We start from the raw sequence: 20102 nt of genomic DNA on the forward strand, positions 1-20102 counted from the left end.
TTTTGTCGAACTTCTTCAAAGAAGCATTTCAAGCATTTGAAGATTAAACTTTTTGTCGAATTGCTTTAAAGAAGCATTTGAAGACTAAACTTTACCTACATTTAAGATGGATTAAAAAAAAGGAATTATTTATATATTTAAGGTCTAAAATTGCTCACTAATAGATAGCAACACAGAGATATAATCATGAGAGCTCGAGAGACCTAACATACTCACTCTCACATCATCATTGCACACTCTCATTCCATGCTTACCTCTCACTCACAAGCCTTAAGCAAATGACAAGCACATGGCAATGAGAAGATGGCAAACCCACACACAAGCTCTCAACCACGTAAGCCTCTCACACAATGTGTGTGTGTGTGTGTGTGTGTGTGTGTGTGAGAGAGAGAGAGAGAGAGAGAGAGAGAGAGAGAGAGAGAGAGAAAGGAAATCTGTATTAACGTCTTCGAAAGGCCAAAATGACCTATGAGACCAAAAGTTACAATAATTTGGTCAGATGAAGTACAAATGTCAGTGGTGTGTATAACAAAAAAAAGTGAGAAAAGATCTAGAGATTAAGAGTAACATGGGAAAATGGGAAACATGGGAAGCTACTAAGAGGGGACGAAAGTGTCCACTTTAAGACATCTTTGGGCACGTGAGGCTCGTGAATGTGTGAGGGTATAGATGGGTCCTTAGTGGATGAAATCCCTCATAGGTCACCGCCACTGAAGCATGAAGACAAGCTCCTCTCTGGAGTGAAATGCCTGGAGGGTACCTGTTGGTGATTTGTGATGATCTCTCTAATCGTCCCATGCCATCTGGATTTGCTACGGATACCCCAAGGTCTAGGGCGTACGGGGAGAGAGAGAGAGAGAGAGAGAGAGAGAGAGAGAGAGAGAGAGAGAGAGAGAGAGAGAGAGAGAGAGAGAGAGAGAGAGAGAGAGAGAGAGAGAGAGAGAGAGGGCTTTGCAAGCTAGGTTGGGCTGGTTGGGAGGAGGAGGGGGAGGAGTGAGGAGGAGGAGAGAAGAGTGAGAAGGAGGGGGAGGGGGAGAAGTGAGGGCTGGTTGGGAGGAGTGAGGAGGAGGAAAGAAGAGTGAGAAGTAGGGAGGTATGGGTATAGAGAAAGAGTTGTTATCAATAAAAGCTCGCTCCAAAATCACACTCATTACTAAGGCCCCATGAGACGCCATATGTTTTTTTAACATATTTCCAATCACTACCAGAGACATGGAGATCAACTCACCTTAGATATCATTTAAAATTAATTGGTAAAGTGTTCCATCTTCTCAAGAGATGAAAAAAGACTCTTTAAGTTATTATAATTAAACAAACTCTTCAATCAGTTTCCCAACCATATCACTCGTCCTTGCCCTACCTGATCATGTGAGCAATAGAAACATCAAAACTTTTGTCTTCTTATTTGAGAATCTTAGCATAGTTTCTTTGATGAAGAAGCTTTCTTTTTCATTAAAGCCTCAGGAGTGCCCCTTTTCGTCGAACTTCTTCAAAGAAGCATTTAAAGCATTTGAAGATTAAACTTTTTGTCGAATTGCTTCAAAGAAGCATTTGATGACTAAACTTTACCTACATTTAAAGTTCATAAAAAAGAATGAACAAGGGAATTTCTAAAGGGAACTAAAAGTAAAGATAACAAAGTCCTTGAATTTTACTTATCAGACAATCGTTCTCTCGTTCCCACACCTCTCAAATTTTGTAGACTATTGACACCCTTAGGAGGCTTTATAATATGTGGATTGTATCCCAAGTTTTGGGGATGAACACAACTAAAGTCCGTAGGGGACCATCATAAGAGTCTATCGACTAAGGCGAATGACAAAAGAGAGATGGGGTAACAAGGCTTCATGAATGGTTGGAATATGAGGGAGAAGAACACATGATGTTAGGACAAGTGCACAGGGCAACATTATAGGCAAAAGGACATGAAAAACAAATATGTTAATCCACGGAGGAGCATGCTTAATGTGATGTTGTCTATATTGCATTGATACAATGCATACAACACTTTCCAAACACCACAAGCATAAGAGGAGCAATACCTGGTCTGGCAATCGCCAATGGATGAACATAGGGAAGTGGAACAGAAGGCCAAGATGAAGAAGACAATGGCATAGTCTCCCATGCAATAGATAGTTGTAGATGTAATGCCTTTTATTCCATCACGAACTCATATGTGTACATCGAGGAGGGCAAGTGTAAAATTTTGCATGTAATATTCTTTCATAAAAAGAATATAATCTTGCAAAGCTGTACACATCATAGTGTTGAGGGAACTTAATGGTGCCAAGAAAAAAGACTATGATCCTATTTATCATCACTTGCCGATTTTATAATAAAAGATTATTTAACAAAATTTAAATGCTAAATATTTTTTAAGGGTGCTTAAAATGATTGCAAGTCACGTTGATTACGTTACAGAGCAACTTGTTCCTCATCTGCGAGAAACCCTAAACCCGTGCGCAAGAAACCCTGACTTTTATCTGTAGCTGCAGAGTACTGTAGAGGTACCCTAACTTGTGGAAGAAACCTAATCTTACCCTGTAGCTGCAGAATACAGCAGAGCCAGCGGGTTTCTCCACGAATCACGTCGAAGCTCTTCTCCCATGGCGGAGGATGGTGAGACTTCCCGCGATGGCGCTCAAACAAATGGATCCGAGGTTAGTTTCTTATAATCTGCCTTAATCCTCTTGGTCTTTGGCAAAATTAACAATGCCAGGGCATATGTGTGCGATAGGTTCTGTGAAATTAGGGAAGTCACTACTGGAAAAACCATGTGGTGTTTAAACTGATGCATGTGAATGTTAAAGGGGACTTCTCCTCTTTACAATAAACATTTTTTCTGTTGATGAGGTGACTAGGGACGCCATAGCAAACACCTTTGGTGCTGATGAGGTGAGTAGGGATGTCATAGCACTGGAAGGTCTTGTGCTGGCCTCTTACTTTTGCACGAGCATGAAGATTCGAGCAAGTTTTTAGAATGCCAAGTTCTCTTTGATTTGAAACTGTGGTTACACCATACGTTCGAGCAACTCGCAGAGTTTCTTAGCACTGTCAGCTTTGCTGAAGCCAATTAGTTCATGGATCTCAACACTTTCGAAACTTTAACCCAGTTTGTAGCTCAAACTACCGAAACTACTGTCGAGCATGAGGAGTCCGCTAGTTCAATAGAATAGTCTCTTCCTGTCTGTTTGAATTGAAGGCAACATAGTAGCATATGGAGACAGGCTACGTAAATTCTTCTGCTTGCAGGCAATTATCAAAACTGTAGCATCTCAAGAAAGTGTTTGCTTTTAGTAGGTGCCAAGTCCTTAAAGCTAGCACAGTTGAAGAAAATTGTATGTTTGGACTAAAACTGAAGAGCAAGTCTCTTGAAAGGATTTAGGGTGTTAAAGGTTCTTTTCCAAAGCCTTTAGGTGTGGTTATCTCCCGTGCTACATGTTAATAATCTCATACTTTTTTTAACATTTTGGCTACTGTGGTATGGATGCCTGGGCTTTGCATAATAGACAAAGGCTGTGGTACAATGGTAACTTCCTTCCGCATGCTTCAGGGTAAGGTGTTTGGTTGCTTGCAAGAGGAAAACATACTATCGTTTCGTTTTCTCATTTATTCGCTCTGTTTTTTCTGACAAAGATCTTTGTACTGTGCTGTATGGTCATAGGTAGAACTTCTACAAACAGTAGATGGAGTTGATGCAGATCTGGAGAGGAAGAAAAAGAAAGAGGAAAAGGTATTCATGGCATGCTAACACAGACGTGAAAGGGTTTCTGAATAATCTTTTGACCAAGAATCTAGTTAATCTATGTATTGCATGTGCAACTACACTTCACAAGTTCTTTCAAACAATCACATGTGCTAGCCCTAAGTGAAGACTCATTTGGGAAGGGAAAGAAAGAGGAAAAGGTATTCAATGGCATGCTAACATAGATGTGAAAGAGATTTTGAATAGTCTTTTGACCAAGATTCTAGTTAATCTATGTATTGCATATGCAACTAAACTTGCATCCATGTCTCCCTAGGGTATCTGTAAATATACATTGTTTTCTTTTAGTGCACCAAGCACCGTTTATGCTTTGGTTCCTCGACAAGAGTATATGAGAAGCAACTTCATTCATTCCAAAGGTGTTCTTGAAGATGATGATGTAAACTTGGGATTGATCTGTAACATGATTGCTGAAGCTATTGAAGATTAACGCTAGTTAATGCTGATCAAGAAATGCTAACCACATGACCTAATCACTTATCACAAACATGGAAATACAATGCAATAGACGTAAACTATTGTATATTGCAAAACATGAATATATACAAAACACAGATACGAATTCAAGTTTGTCCATGCATAACTGTGCAAACTGCTATAGTGCATAACCTAACTGCCGATTTGCTGTCCTCCACTTGAGAAGGACAAAACGCTCATGGGAAGCTGCAAATTGCTGATAAGAAGCCCTGTCTGCTGCTTGTGACTGTGGCTTTGCAAACCTTGATCTCCCATTCTATGAATGATCCCCTTTTATATTCATCCTTAGGGCTGGTTGAGTTGGCTGATTGCTTTGGCAAGTTGGACAACCCAGCGACTCCAGAAGAGCTATATAAGCCTGGCCACACCTTGCTGGTCCATGGGCACATGGTCTGTACACCTTTGGGTGGCCAAAAAACTGTTCAAGCCGGCCACTCACTGCCAAACCTACCCAAAAGGCGTTCTCGTGGCATCCCCTTCTGCTAAAGTTGGAGCACTAGGGCACATGATGCACCTTTGCTCCTCCTCCATCCTAGTCCAATTGGAGGCATTGCTCCCCCCTCTTTGGGTTTGCCTCCTATAGTAACTCTCTCAGATCTGCTCCCATGGACTGTTACAATAGATATCTCATCTTGCTTTGTTGAGACATACCTGAATGTCCTTTGATAATTGTTGGCTATCGAAAAGTGGCTGCAGCTCTTGCATAACCTTGAACATTTGTACTTGTGTTTGTCGCTTTGCGGTTGTGTTATCTAGAAGCATCTCCGGTCTTGAAAGTCGATCGACTCATTATTTCTCCAAGTTGTGGATGCCTTTTCCCTGAGTTGGGCCTTACTCCCTTGGGTTGGTTTCACAGCCAGGAGCTGAGAAGGGGTGTTAGAAGTCATCTCCTGTCTATATTCATACACCAGGGCCTCTGTTGTGGGTGTGCCCGCCTTGTATAAGGTGTTTTATCATTTTTCCACACTCCCCGTATTTTTCCCTATTTTTTTCCATTTTTCCTAGTGGTGGGAGGGTTGCCAGAGGATGCCAGGAGCACTCCAGTGCTGGCCGACTGCATGTTTATCAGTCGTGGTCTACTGGGCTGCTGGCCGACTGGAGTTTCTCAGTCATGGGCATTCATCTGTTGGCCGACTGCATTTATGCAGTCGTGGGACCATTTTCAGCAGTCGTGGGCACCTTTTATGCTGGCCGATTGCTCTCCTAGGGATGTATATATAGGGCCCTTGCCCCCACCACTTCCTCATTCAGTTTTCTCGGGATCTTGTGTATAGAGAAGAGTTTACACACCTATCTCTCTGTGTTTCTTGTGCTGTTTATTTTCTGTAGTCTACTTGCTCTTGTCTACCCAAGTTTGGTTATCATTTCCGCTGCATATTCTGACATATACATCTTCTCTTGCTCTACACTTCTGTGTTTTGTTTTCCATAGCACCTGTCTCATTTTTTGCTGTTCATTCCGACATGGTATTAGAGCCCCAGGTGGCTTGAAGCTTGGAGACAGTGGGAGCTTGAGGGTTTGGTGATTTTTGGTGCTGATTGGAGATTTCTTGGGCTGTTCGGGACTTGGAGATCGAGTAGAAGGCGGCCATCACCGTTGGACAGCACCTTGCATATTGTTTGTAGCCCCTCTTCTTCATTTTTTTTCCCACCCACCCTCCCTTCACAAGACCTTGTGAACCCTTGAGATGGCAAATTTACTTGAGATGGCTAAGAGGCACGTGAAGATTCCCACTCTCCCCACATTCTCGATGGATCGACAGTTCGACGGGACCAACTATGGCATCTAGAAGGTAATGATGGAGTTTGTCTTGGAGTCTTATGACTTGGCTGATTTCATTGTGGTTGGTGTTCCACGGCTAGAGTTGTAGGACGGGGAGCTTTTACCCTCTACTAGGAAAGAACGGGAGGCTCAGGCATAGTTATGGGATCGTGTCAATGCTCGTGTGCGTTCTTTCATCTTCCTTAATTGCACGCCACAGGTGATTAATCATATCAAACATATGACGCTAGCCAGAGAGATTTAGCAGCATTTGGCTTCTCTGTATAACAGGGTATCACCCATGAAGTGGATTTCCTTGGAAGTCCAGATGTGGGTGATGAATCCTGCGCAAAGTCTTCGACGATGCGGGAGCACATCAACAAGCTACAGGCTCTTCAGCATGAGGTTCCTCAGGCTGGGAAACAGATATCTTCAGAGGACATGGCCATCACTTTGCTATCTCATCTGACCTCTCAGTATTCAGCTTTCTACTCCTCTTTGATTACCAGTGGGAGGTTGAGCACCATCACATGGGAGGAGCTTGTGCCCTGTGGGCTTGGACCAGGAAGAGCGTTTTACGAACCATCCACAGGGCGGAGGTTTTGAGGCCTTGACTGGCTAGCGGTCGAAAGGCCGTAACAACAACAACAATAAGGGAAAAGGGAAGTCTTCATCGGAGAAGTCTTCTGAGAAGAAGCCCGATTCAGACCGTGATGCTCTGGAGGCCAAGCGGACCTGTAGCAATTGTGGCGAGAAAGGCCACTATCGTACCGAGAAGAGTGCTGATTCTTCGGTTGCAGCTGCCAAGACTCTGGCTTTTGTGCACTTGGAGATTATGGACACAGATGCTTCAACTTCTTCGAGTAGGGAGGCAGTTGGTTTCACCGCCAGGGAAACTGGAGAGTGGATTCTCGATAGTGGTGCTTCTAGACACACGACTTCTTCTTGAGAGTTATCACAGGATCTTAAATGGCAGTTAGGTCGCATTTTCATTGGCGATAATTCCACTATCCCGATTCACAGTGAGGGCAAGATGGAGATTATTCTCGATGGCAAAGGGGAGAAGCATTCCTCTCGTGTTCTTTATGTCCCAGCAGCACAACACAGGGAATCTTTTTCTAAGCGGAATACTAGGCGGGCTTCGAATCCTTTGGAGTTGGTACACACTGACTTGTGTGGACCTATGTAGACTCCATCCTTGGCAGGTTCTTTGTACTTTATGCAGCTTTGTTGATGATTGTAGCAGATTTATATGGGTTTATTTTCTTTCTCGGAAGGACTAGGCTTTTGCTTGGTTCAAGGAGTGGCATGTTATAGTGGAGAAGGAGTCTAGATTGCAGGTGAAGACTCTTTGGGCTGACAAAGGAGGAGAATTCTCTTCTGATGCTTTTGTGTGGAACATGGCATCAAGCGGGAGCTGGCCAATACAGGTTCGCCTTCAGAGAATGGAGTAGTTGAGCGTAAGAACTAGATTTTGGTGGAGATGGCGAGGACGATGTTGGAGCATCGTGATCTTCCTCGTCCACTTTGGGGAGAGGTTGTGGCTACGGCTGTCCATATCCTTAACCGATCTCCGACGACTTCAGTACCAAAGATGACTCCATTTGAGGCTTAGGAGGAAACTAGATGTCTTCCTTTGGGAGTGATGCCTATGTTCACATTCCAAAGAAGCAGAGGGGGAAGCTTGACTTGAAGTCTCAGAAGCTTGTATTTGTGGGATATAACTCTCTTTCCAAAGGCTACATGTTATATAACCCAGAGCGGAACAAGGTTGTTATTAGCAGAGATGTTGTCTTTGATGAGCATGTTTCAGTTTCACTATTGATGAGCCGCCACTTCTTGGAGAACCAGATGAGTATGAGGATGATTCCCAATCTATTGTTCTAGCTAGATAGCCTCAGTCAGTAGTAGAGGTTGAGCTCGAGGCTGGAGATGAGCCCCAGCAAGAGCAGGAGGCTCTGCGTTCTGCTCGAGTACCAAAGTAGTTGTTATACACCATTCGAGAGTCAAGTGTTATGGAGCTTCCCTCCTAGTGGACCACAAAGGATGGACCTCGAAGATCGCACAGAGTTCGTGACAAAAGTCATTTAGAGGAGCTGTTACAGGTGAACTATGCTTTGATGTCTCGTATCATTCGGGACAAAGAGCCCACCTCCGTGAAGGAAGCCCTTTCTCAGGAGACTTGGAGGAAAGCCATGCAAGTGGAACTGGATGCCATAGAGAAGAATAAAACTTGGGAGTTGGTTCCGAGGTCGTCAAAACGGTTAGTCATTGGTGTCAAGTGGGTCTTTACAACCAAGTATACGTCTGATGGGTTAGTGGACAAGCACAAGGCCAGACTTGTCGTTAAGGGCTATGCTCAATGGCCTGGCATCGACTATGAGGATACCTTTGCATCGATAGTGAGGATGACCACGATTTAGACAGTTCTTACCCTTGCCTATTCTCATAGATGGTGTTAGCACATTCATCCCCAGTTTCTGCTCATTTATGGTGCCCATTTGGTCCCTTTTGTATGGCCCTTGATTGTGGGCTGGCCACCCCTTTTTTCTCTATTTTTCTGGGATTTTTCCCAGCCTTACTGGTATTTTACCAGTCGGCCAGCATACTTGCTACAATCGGCTAGTATTAGCAGCCCCCAGTCGGCCAGCATACCTCAACTATAAATAGGAGGTGCTGGTCTCTCATTTCTCATTTAGTCTTGTACATATCTGCTCCCTCACTTATGAGACTTGTAGTGTCTCTTGCTTGGGACTGTTTTGCTTCAGTATATTTAGCATAGTTTGCTCCTTATCTCTCTCTCTCTTGCACTCTTTGTTCAGCACATTCTAGTGCCTCCTTTGCTTCCGCTCTGTGCACTCTTTGCTTCCGCTCTGTGCACTCTTTTAGATGGCTCGTATATCAAATGGATGTAAAATATGCGTTCCTTAATGGTGACTTGCAGGAGGATGTGTATGTTGAGTAGCCTCAAGGCTTTAAGGTTCCGGGATCAAAGGGGATGGTTTACAGGTTGCATGGTCTTAAGCATGCTCCTAGGGCTTGGAATCAGAAGATTGATTCCTTCTTTCTACGGACAGGTTTTTAGAGATTAGTTGTAGATCCTAACTTGTATCTCTTTCGGGAACGCGGTTTGGTCACGTTGATTATCCTTTGTGGATGATCTCATTCTCATTGGCGGTCATGTGGAGCACATAGCAGTAACGAACGCTACCTTGTCAAAGGAGTTTGAGATGACCGACTTAGGCTTACTCCATTTCTTCTTGGGATTGGACATTTAGCAAACCTAGAGGGGGTTCTTTGTTTTTCAGCAGTGGTATGTTCATGAGTTGTTGGAGATCTTTGGGATGGAGAATTGCAAGCCTATTACTTCACCGATGGACACGAACAACAAACTTACAGTGAATGAACCTTGTGAGCAGGTTGATGCCTCTCTGTATTGGAAGGTTGTTGGTATATTGATTTGGTTGCTAAACACCAGATTGGACTTGAGCTTTCCCGTGGGGCTGTTGAGTTTATTCATGCAGACGTATTTGAAGACTCATTGGGACGCAAGATTGTGGATCTTGCGGTATCTGTAGGGTACGAAGGATCTTGGACTTTTCTATGACACTTGAGGGGGAACGATGGAACGAGTCAGACTTCAAGGTTGGAGTGACTCAGATTGGGAAGGAGATCTACACCAGGCTATGGATTTATCCTTGGCTTAGGAGCTATTTCATGGATTAGTAAGAGGCAGCCAACCATTGCCTTGTCTTCTACAGAGACAGAGTACCGGGCTGCTTGCGTTGCTGCTTGTGAGGTGGTGTGGTTGCGGAGGTTACTTTGCGAGATTGGGTTTCTACAAAAGGAACCCACGGTCATCCAGTGCGATAACCAGAGCTGTATAGCTATTTCTCGGAACCTGGTCTTCCATGCCCGGACCAAGCACATAGAAATACAATATCACTTTGTTTGTGAGAAGATTTTGGCTAGTGACATCTTGTTTGTTTATTGTTCGACGGAGGACAATGCGGCGGACCTCTTCACGAAGTCTCTACCTCAGGCTATACTTCAGTAGCACTCCAGCTTACTGGGGTTGGTTCCACATCCAGGAGCTGAGAGGGGGTGTTAACAATCATCTCTTGTCCGTAGGAAATTGCTCAGTGAGGGCCTTTGTTGTGGGTGTGCCTGCCCATGAGTTTTTCCCATTTTTTTCCGTTTTTTCTCTTTTTTTTCTCCTTGTTTTTGGTTGTGGGGGGCCCTTTGTTGCTAGCCGTCTCTTCTTGTCCTGGCAGATTGGCTTTTCTCTCATTCGTGGTGAAACCGGCCTCTGGTAGAAACCAAAGTGCGGTAGACTAGCAGTCACCCAATCCAATTGTAGTCCAGACAATTAATCAAATAAATAGGAGCTAGAGTGCTCCAAAATAAGAAGGAGAACGACACCTGTTGGCCCCGAAGCTTGGCGCCCCTTTCGGTATTTCTTTATTCAATTTCAATGGAAAAGATTCAGATGATTACAACATGGCCATCCATGGCTCGAATGTCTGCAAGTCCAATCTGCCAATCCTCGGGACCTCTTAGCATAGAGTACAGAAAATGCATCTGATTGAACCATGCACATAGCCATAAACTCAGCCATGAAAACCAGTCCACAAACTCATCCAAAACAGGCCATGATCTTGTCTTGTTTCCACCCTCTGAACTGCCAAACCCTTCCTCTCACAAAGGGCTAGAGAGAACCACTCTAGAGCAGTCTTGAGCCAGTGAAAAGAGAGACTTCAAAAGACATCACCTGCAGTCCCACTTGCTCACAAAGAAAGAGAGACTTACAGACTTTATGTCGCTTTCCACAAGAGAGAGAGAGACTGGAGGAAAAGCCCCGAACTGACCTGTCCTCTTGTCTTGTAGCCGGGAGTGAGACAAACAGTGAGAGAACCTGCTGTCCAGCCTTGTGTTCCCTTCTCACAATTCACACTTCCCAACTGACAATCATATTCTTGCCAAAAGCAAAGGAGAGAGAAAGAGGTGAACCTGTAGGTGCCTGATTGCTCTGCAGCCAGTAGCCAACCAGCTCTTCAAAAACTAAGGAGAGAGAGAGAGAGTCCTGAATCTCTGATCTGTAGCACAGCCAGCAATCAGCCGGTTTCAAACTCTTAAAACCATGCATAGAATAATATTTTACTGCCTCTTTAGCCTCAGCAAAACAGCCCGCCTGCAGCCCTTCCAAGAAGCCTCCAATGACCAGCAGCACAGGTTCCAAGGAAATGTCTTTCCCACGCCTGGATATCAGGGCTGCCCGCCTACTGTCCCTCCAAAAGCAAGAGTAAGAGAGAGATGCAGCCTGCAGCCTGTTTGTATGCGTTTTCTTTTCAGGAACTCCCACGACTGCAATTCAGCACTGCCAGCCTCACGTTTCTTTCCCTAAAAAGCTATAGAGAGAGAGAGAGAGAGAGAGGGAGAGAGGGAGAGAGGCGTGTACTTCCTATTGCGGTTGGCTGCTTTTAGGCTGGCCGACGAGCACTAGAGGGTGGAGTAAATACCACCCTTGGTCCCCCACTTCATTTTGTATTGGATCCTAGTGTATATAGTAGAGTTTATACAGCTTCTCTCTCTCTCTCTCTCTCTCTACGCTTTTGCGTTTTGTTTTCCACAACACTTGTCTCATTTTCCGCTGTGCATTCCGACACCTAGCTGTTGCCTACAAGCCTTTCTGCACACAAAAGCCTCAGAATCAGTTATTGCAAGAGACCATGGTTGACTGGATGCTTTGTACCAATGTAACATGAGTGCAAAAGCTATTGGAGATTAACGCTAGTCAATGGCAAATGCTGATTAAGAAATGCTAATTACAGGATCTAATCACTTATTTGCAAATATCGAAAGACAAGGCAATAGATCTAAACTATTGTATATTACGAAACATGAAAAGATACAAATCATTATGAGAGCTGTAACATGCATTGGAATTATGCGTAGATGTAGAATCATGTCACACAAAGTCTCACACCGCGGTCTTTATCCTGAGCTTCGTGAGTCTTTAGCAATCCACTTTATCACTTCATACTTTAAGAGAGAGAGAGAGAGAGAGAGAGAGAGAGAGAGAGAGAGATGAAATGAAATGTTATATTAACGTCTTCAAAAGGCCATAATGACCTATTGCTCGGAGTATTTGCTTTATTACTTTGAAGAGAATGACTGACTTGGGACTCTATAATTAAGCCAAATGAATGACCTTCGGAAGACCAAGAGTCGGGCTGAACTGTACACGGCTATAGAAGTACAAATGATGTCCAATCTCAAGGCCAATGCACTCTTCCAAGGGGCTGTAGGAAGGCTGCAAACTGTGGCTGAGAGATGGCCTAAATTGGGACTGTTCTAGGTTGTGAATATGCAAGATGAATGCATGAATATGCTGCATTTACCTTCATCCGGGAGGATGAAGCAAATGATGATGTATGTGAATGCTGAAATCTGCTGTAGGCTGAGAAATGCAAGGGATTGAAGCGATTCTTCGTTGGCTGATTGTTGATGATGCGTTTTATGCTGCTGAATGCTTCTAAGCTTCAAGCGATGATGATCCAAAGGGCTGAATGCTGAATCGTTGATGCTTGAATGCTGAGATGATTGATGAGATGCAAGCGATTGCTATTTATATGAGCATGGGTGGCTGGTCGGCTGGCTACAGAGCTAGCCGACTGCATAATAAATGCTACACGACTTGTAATAATGTGATAAATGCTGAATAATATGATAATAATGCTAATAAATATGCTAATAATGTTGAATAAAGTTTTATGGCTTTTGCAATGGTTTTCATGCACATGGGGATGAATGTTATGCAAATGTAGACCATGAATTGATGCAAACCCTAAGGCTTCTACTAACTCTACATGCATGAATGATTCTCTTCAAGTGGGTTAAGGGACTTGATTGACTGACTGACACTCTAAGGTTGAGGAATGATGTATGTAGCTCGTGCCTAACATATCTTGGAGTGAGGATTACAATGGGTCCACGACATACGACATTTTCATATCCTAAAGGATCTTACTGCTGTACAATGATGCACTGATGATGAGCCATCTTGTCACCATGCACTACAGTCCAAAGTGCATGTGCCAAGAGCTGACTTCGGTGATCTCCTTTGGGAATCCCTCTTTACTACGTTTTGTTTTTTCTTCTTCGTCTCTCGTTTGTAACTTTGTGCTAAAAACAGCCCTAGAAAGGCTCTCAAAAATAGTCCACGAGCAAGCCACAGTCAGATCTGCGGAGAGCTCCAAAAAAAAAAGCTATAGAACGGTTGCATAGGCGGACGAGAGAGAAGAAGAGTTGCTCTTAGATGCTCTATACGACCAGCATAGGATACCCGCAGCTGTACCTGCTGTACGGCTAGATCATAGAGGAGGATCTGCTGTTGTACACGGCGAATCACTTAGGAGGGGAAAACAGGGCAGGTTGGCCTATTGATGTAGTCGGTGAGTCGAGAGAGAAGGGGCTGCAGTACCTATACGACAGCGCAAGAGAGAGGATGATATACACGGCAATTGTACTTGCTGTACGACGTTGCTGTACTTGCTGTACAGCCTGTACCAGTGCAAGAGAGGAGATGGGCTGCCTGGCTTGCTGTCCTTAGTACGACTAGTGCAAGAGAAGTGGACATGCAAGTTTTGTTTGAAGTCTTCGTCCAAGTTGCAGCTAGGTGGTTTATATTAATTCTTTCTCTTTAAAGTGGTGCAATTGCCTATCTAGCTGCCATTTGTGTCCCCCCTTTTTGCCAAAAGTGGTTGAATAGTCAAAAATATCAACTTATGTGTTTTTTACTAGCTTTTTGGTCAAGACTCCTCTAGGCGCCTCCATTTGGTTCACATATGCATGTCCAGAAGGTGCAATTGCCTATCTAGCTGCCGTTTGTGTCCCCCCTTTTTGCCAAAAGTGGTTGAATAGTCAAAAATATCAACTTATGTGTTTTTTACTAGCTTTTTGGTCAAGACTCCTCTAGGCGCCTCCATTTGGTTCACATGCATGTCCAGAAGGTGATAAATCCGGCCACACTTTAATGATGTGTAAACACGTCGCCTTAAAAATCAAACCAACAAATAAAATCCCTTGTAGTTCAAACTTTGCTAGTAAGTGCTCTAGCTTTATTCTATGGAAAATTCCCGTTCACACCTTGGTTCCAAACAGTGTGTGAAACACTGTTCAAGACTGGTGAGGAGACCAAATTGGTGACAATGGCATTGATGAGAGCCACACTTATATGGTGGGAGGATTATGGTATATCGTGGAATTGGGATAACTGTTGTCGGGTTTTCTTGAAGTAGTTTACCCCTGTGGACTGCAGTGCAACCATAAGAAGCAATGAGAATCTATAAAAAACAGTAGGGCAAGCAGGTAGTCCATCAAACTGAAGGAGTAGGGTGATAGATTTGTGAATGGCTTGAAGCCATCCTTGCATGTTCATGTGCTCATGTGCACTGACTTGGGAGTCCCTTAGATGTTGTTTTTATTGCAACAAACCTCAAGACTTGAAGCCGGTGACATAATTGTTGGAGAACGAGCCTCATGCAAGTACAAAAGCATGAAGACATGTGCACACACTCTTGTAAAAGAGAGTGAATAAAATCCAAAAAGTAAACACAAGGCAAAAGTCAAAGGGGCATCTACCTCTCCTAGAATCAAGGAGGGGATTAAGGGGAGAGAATCATGGAGCCACCCACCCACCCCTAATCACTCACCAATCACAATGTAAAGCTGTATTAGTAACATGTATGGAGCCTATTTAAAGACTCTCTTCTCAATGATAACCATGAAAGCATTTGAATCATTTTGCCACACTCGTTTTTGAGTTGTTTTATTTCTCTCTCTCTCTCTCTCTCTCTCTTCTTCTTCTTCTTCTTCTTCTGTGTGCGCGCGCGCGCGCGCGCGCGCGCGCCATAGCCATAGCCATAGCCATGTTTCTCTATGATCCACCATAGCCTCCACTTCATTGTTTTCTACAACAACTTAGCAACATATGTACAAGGATATTTCCAAGAAAGGAGTGTCGAATCTTCGTCTCTCTTAGGATGAGTTCTAACTTCTAAGCCATAGGGTTGATAGACAGGGCAATGTTTCAAGTGACTCCACCAAGCACATCGCAAGTAATTGTTTTGACGAATAGAAAGTAGTCGTCTTGAGAAGGATACTTTAGAACCATAGGATGATCATGGAGGATGCTGGTTTGAGAATACATGGCCAAGGAAGTGATCATGGACGATGCTGGTTTGTGAACACTACTCTGGGATGGGTGACCTTCCGAGAAGTGGCCCCCAATTTCCAACAAATTGGTCGGTTGGGTGTCCACTGTAACTGGGTCACCCAGATTTTTTAGTTTTAACTTGTAAACTGTTTTAATGTGTAAATGATGCATGTTTAATATTGTTTTGGAGGGAAGGCAACATATTTTTTTTACATATTATAAACTTATATATAAATTTTGGGGCTTGTCCCTTTGTATGAAACGTTTTTGAAACGTCTGGGATTTGAAAGAAACGTCTATGAAATGCGTTTCAAAAAAACCATGGCAACTATGGTTGTATTAGTGGACATGCAAGTTTTGTTTGAAGTCTTTGTCCAAGTTGTAGCTAGGTGGTTTATATTAATTCTTTCTCTTTAAAGTGGTGCAATTGCCTATCTAGCTGCCGTTTGTGTTCTATTTAGTGCTAGCTTATATCATGCTGGGCTCGAAGTGATCAAACTCAACTTGATGATTTATTTATGAAGACTTGTCTACTAGGTGAGATATCTTTATGCATGAACCTGCACCTACTTTTGGGCGTTGATGAGGAGAGTGGGGATGCTATACCTTGTAGTTTGTGCTATGCATGATGGAGTTGGCGATTTGAAGCTTTGTGAGTAGACTCTCATGGAGTCAAGTCGCACTGTTGCCGGTCAAGTGCTGGCTCCCATGAGAATCCACCCACTCGAAACACTCCTTGTACACTCCCTATCAGTGGTAGGTACTTCGCTAAGAGGTGCTTGATTGGCAGTTTTGCTGGGAGATACATTTTGAGGTTCTTGTGTTGACAAGACGAGGGCCCAATGTTAGCCTCAGTATAGGACACAAAGTGGTCTCTCCGAGTTCTCAGGACATCCAATACCTTGGGTGAGACTCGATTGGAGTTTTTTAGTACTTGTGCGTGGCACCCATTTGGATATCATACAGTTGAGGAAAAATGCAGTCTTATTGGGGAGAAGGTGAAGCACTTGCAGATTAGGAAAGCCCAAGCAATAGAGGATGGGGAGAATGTGATGCACTTGGGCGTTTCCCTGCTTATGGTCACCCCTTTTTTAAGTTTGCAGTTTTAGTAGTGAACTTTTTTTCTAATTTGGAGCATTTGCTCAAATAATATTAGTAGTAGGCTTTGGGATGTGCTTGTGTTTGCGTGTGTTCAAATTTTGGTTTTTGTTTTCTTTCTGTTAAGTGCTTGCATCTGGCTAGTGGAGAGAGAGAGAGAGAGAGAGAGAGAGAGAGAGAAAGAGAGAGAGAGAACTTTCAAAGAATAATAGGCAAAGGAGAAGGAAGCTAAAAAGCTGAAGGCACTTCAAAAAGCCGAGGCTCTCAAAGCCCAGGTTAGTGTGACCTCTGAGAGTTGTGTTCTGCAATCCCATATTGGTAGGATAAAGTTTTCATAGGAGAAGTGCTTGATGTGGTCAGTTTCCCTAAGGTTACAATAAGTTTTGCGTGTGATCATGCAGAAAGAAAAGGAGGCCTTAAGACCCACAAAAGCTAAAGAGAGCAAGAAACCAGTCCCTAAGGATGAAGGTGATGGTGATTTTATGGATCCTCCCACTGTTCCGGGGGAGAAAAAACGACTAGCACCAGATATGGCAAAGACATACAATCCAAGTGTTGTAGAGGCCGGGTATATACTTACAACTTGATTCTTACTTGTTTGGCTTACAGTAGGATATACTCGACCTGAAAAAACTGAAACACACCACCTCTTGTCAGCGCATTTTAATTCCTGAAAGTTCACTACAGGTGGTACGAATGGTGGGAAAAAGCAGGCTTTTTTGTCGCTGATCCTGCTAAAAAGAGTTTGCCATTTGTCATTGTGAGTCTTTCCTCTTAGGAAAAAAATTTAAAGCTCTTTTGCACGTGCACCCCTGTGCAGATTCTCTGTTCTCTAGTCTTTTGAAGGCTTATCCAATTATATTTTTCTTGTTCTGCCCATACTATCAAGATATATTGGCATTTCTTTGTTATCATCTCCAAGATTTGGAGTGAATGTACTAGTATCCATTTTCTTACTACAGGTGATTCCACCTCCAAATGTAACAGGAGCTTTACACATTGGACATGGGCTGACCTGTGCAGTTGAAGTAAGTCATATTCCATGCATGGGAATTCTTAGTTGTTTGACACAAGAAATAATATAACGTTATGTGAGAGCTTATGTTTATAGGCTAATTTTTCACCTCGCTGAGTGCGGGAATTCCTCTTAATGAAGGTGAGAGAGAGAGAGAGAGAGAGAGTATTTTTTCCTCTTAATGTAAGTGAGAGAGAAAGATGTGTTCAAAAGATCCAATGAGTCTATGAGAAAAAGTAGTTCAAGGGTTCCATTTAGTACTGGGCCATGGAAAGACTAAAAGAAACTAAAAAACTCCTACAAAAGGAAGTTGTATGTCTTATCATATCATCATCAACATCATCATCAACATCATCATGGTGAGCATGCGAATACATGTGCAAGTCCATCTCCATATCAATATAAAGGAGATCTCATGTGTGTGCAGAGAGAGAGAGAGATGTGCAAGTCCATCTCCATATCAATACAAAGGAGATCTCATGTGAAGAGAAAGAAAGAAGAGAGAGAGAGAGAGAGAGAGAGAGAGAGAGAGAGATTAATATGAACGTATACGAAAGATCAGAAGGGTCTCAGACCAAAAGATGATACGATACTGCTACAGAAATACTAAGCAGCCAATGCCTATGGTATAAGTGCATGGCTCTGTGTGAGAGGGAGCCTCGCAACAACGATCAGGTGATGGTGACCCCACCCTCGGCCAGTAGAGATCTGATGTCTGAAAGGATGTCTAGCCTCTGTGATGGGAGTCTGCCAAGGTGTTGGAGAGTATCCTGGATTTGCATCAGGCAGGTGGAGGATCATGATGCTTGGGTCCGAGACGTCTTGCCACAGTATAGATGAAGCCCTCTCACTAGTAACCCCTTGGGTGTGTGGGACTGATGTTGCATGTGCGGAAGCCTTATCTGTACTGAGCCACAGCCCTAAGCCTGATGAACAAGATGCTAAATAAAATGATTAAGACAGAGGAGAGAGAAGAAGAGAGAGATTGGTGTCAGGTTTTTTTTGTGTATTTAATATGGTACAAAAAGGTTGCTTAATGAATGTACATGGCTCAGCCCTAGGTCAGCCCCAAAGGGGTTGACCTTTGGCCTCAACATATGTTTAATTGAATGACTTCAATGAGAAACAACTTGCTAACTGTTGAATGATGCCTTTTTCTTATATATGAGTGGAGGATGCTGGTCAGCTAGCTGCAAAAGCTGTCGGCCAGCAGTGGACCTGAATTATAGGGATTCAATCCCTTTAATGCTGTGATTAGCCTTGAATGCTTTCACTGTGCTGCCATACAGTCTGTCACCTGCTGCCCGCCGCTGCCTTTGAGCCCTGCTGCCAGTCGATTGTGTCTTGATGGCTGCCGATAGGTCTTCAGTGCCCTTCCATGCTGTCAATGCTGATGGTGATGATGTTAATGCTATTGCTGTTAATGCTGCTACTGTTGATGATGAACTTGATGAAGATGTTGATGACCAACTTGTGTGAGTAGGTATGGGTTACAGATTTTGGATTGGTGGGCCTTTAAGTAGTTCTCTATATCTCTATGGACATAGTAGGCCCAGTCTTCCTCTTTCTCCTCATGTACTTTTGCAATTCTGTTCAAGGGCACCCTATTATATTTGTCCACACGGGCTTCACCTGCATCATCAAAGAACATGGCCCTGCAAGCTTTTTCCGTAGCCTCATCCCGGATGTTTTTGTACTTGGCCCCATTTGAGTTGTAAGAACTTTTCTTGAGCATTGCATCTAGAGGCATTTTGTCGATGATGGCGTGTGCGTGGACCTTGACTGCGGGTGGAAGCTGTGCAGAGCATTCCATATGAGCTCTTCTATGATGAGGAGTTGCTTGGAAGTGCCGTCAGCTTTTGTGATGGTTCCCCTCTTAGTGCCCTTGTCGTAGGTCTTGAGGTATTCAGCGGCGGTAGAGTTCTGTGTCGATACTTCTTGGGAGAATCTGGGCCATTGTCCCCAAACCAACCTTGTCGAGCTTTGCTTTGGCTTCGACCTCCTCCAGAATTTGGAGGCATTCTGGGCTGTTGTAATGTAGGGCTACCTTTCCATGGGCCATGAGAGCTTCTTTTGCTGATGATGGCCCCACGGAAGGCCTAGGCATAAGGGCCCAAAAAGTTTAACTGTCCTAATTGATGACTGATCCACAACCCTAAGCTTGATTAAGAACAAGATGCTAAATAAACATGATTAAGACAGTAGAGAGAAGAAGAGAGAGATTGGTGTTAGGGTTTTTTGTGTATTTAATATGGTACACAAAAAGGTTGCTTAATGAATGTACATGGCTGAGCCCTAGGTCAGCCCCAAAGGGGTTGACCTCTGGCCTCTACATATGCTTAACTGAATGACTTCAATGAGGAATGAATGATGGAATGACTTGATAACTGCTGAATGATGCCTTTTTCTTATATATGAGTGGAGGATTCTGTTCGGCCAGCTACAGAAGCTGTCGACCAGCAATGGACTGGAATTAAAGGGATAAATTTCCTTTTAATGCTGCGATTAGCCTTGAATGCTGCCCACTATGCTGCCATACAGCTTGCCGCCTGCTGCATTGGAGCCCTGCTGCCAGCTGACTATGTCTTGATGGTTGGTGACAGGTCTTCAATGCCCTTCCATGCTGTCAATGCTGATGGTGATGCTGTTCATGATGATGATGTTGATGCTATTACTATTAATGTTGCTACTTCTCATGATGATCTTGATGAAGATGGTGTTGATAATCTAATTGCTGTCTTAATTGATGATTAATTAGAGATTAAGGC

At 43.6% G+C, this 20102-nt stretch overlaps 1 protein-coding gene across 3 annotated transcripts in view; it reads left to right on the forward strand.

Moving 5' to 3' along the window:
- The first annotated feature begins 2256 nt into the window (after positions 1-2256).
- The window catches only part of TWN2 (valyl-tRNA synthetase / valine-tRNA ligase (VALRS)), a 44852-nt gene continuing 27006 nt past the window's right edge, over positions 2257-20102 (forward strand). For 2 of the 3 annotated variants that reach the window (XM_086786679.1, XM_086786680.1), the window contains exons 1-6: positions 2257-2660; positions 3665-3733; positions 16532-16594; positions 16721-16887; positions 17007-17079; positions 17282-17347. In XM_086786679.1, coding sequence (XP_086642805.1) covers positions 2607-2660; positions 3665-3733; positions 16532-16594; positions 16721-16887; positions 17007-17079; positions 17282-17347 — 492 coding nt within the window. In that variant the 5' untranslated portion in view covers positions 2257-2606. Of the gene's footprint in view, positions 2661-3509; positions 3555-3664; positions 3734-16531; positions 16595-16720; positions 16888-17006; positions 17080-17281; positions 17348-20102 lie in introns of all 3 variants that reach the window. The other variant, XM_086786681.1, reaches the window with a different exon arrangement.

This window comes from Cibotium barometz, chromosome 50 (genome assembly GCF_041138505.1).
Source record: "Cibotium barometz isolate CiBa-2024 chromosome 50, ASM4113850v1, whole genome shotgun sequence".
Classification (NCBI taxonomy): domain Eukaryota; kingdom Viridiplantae; phylum Streptophyta; class Polypodiopsida; order Cyatheales; family Cibotiaceae; genus Cibotium; species Cibotium barometz.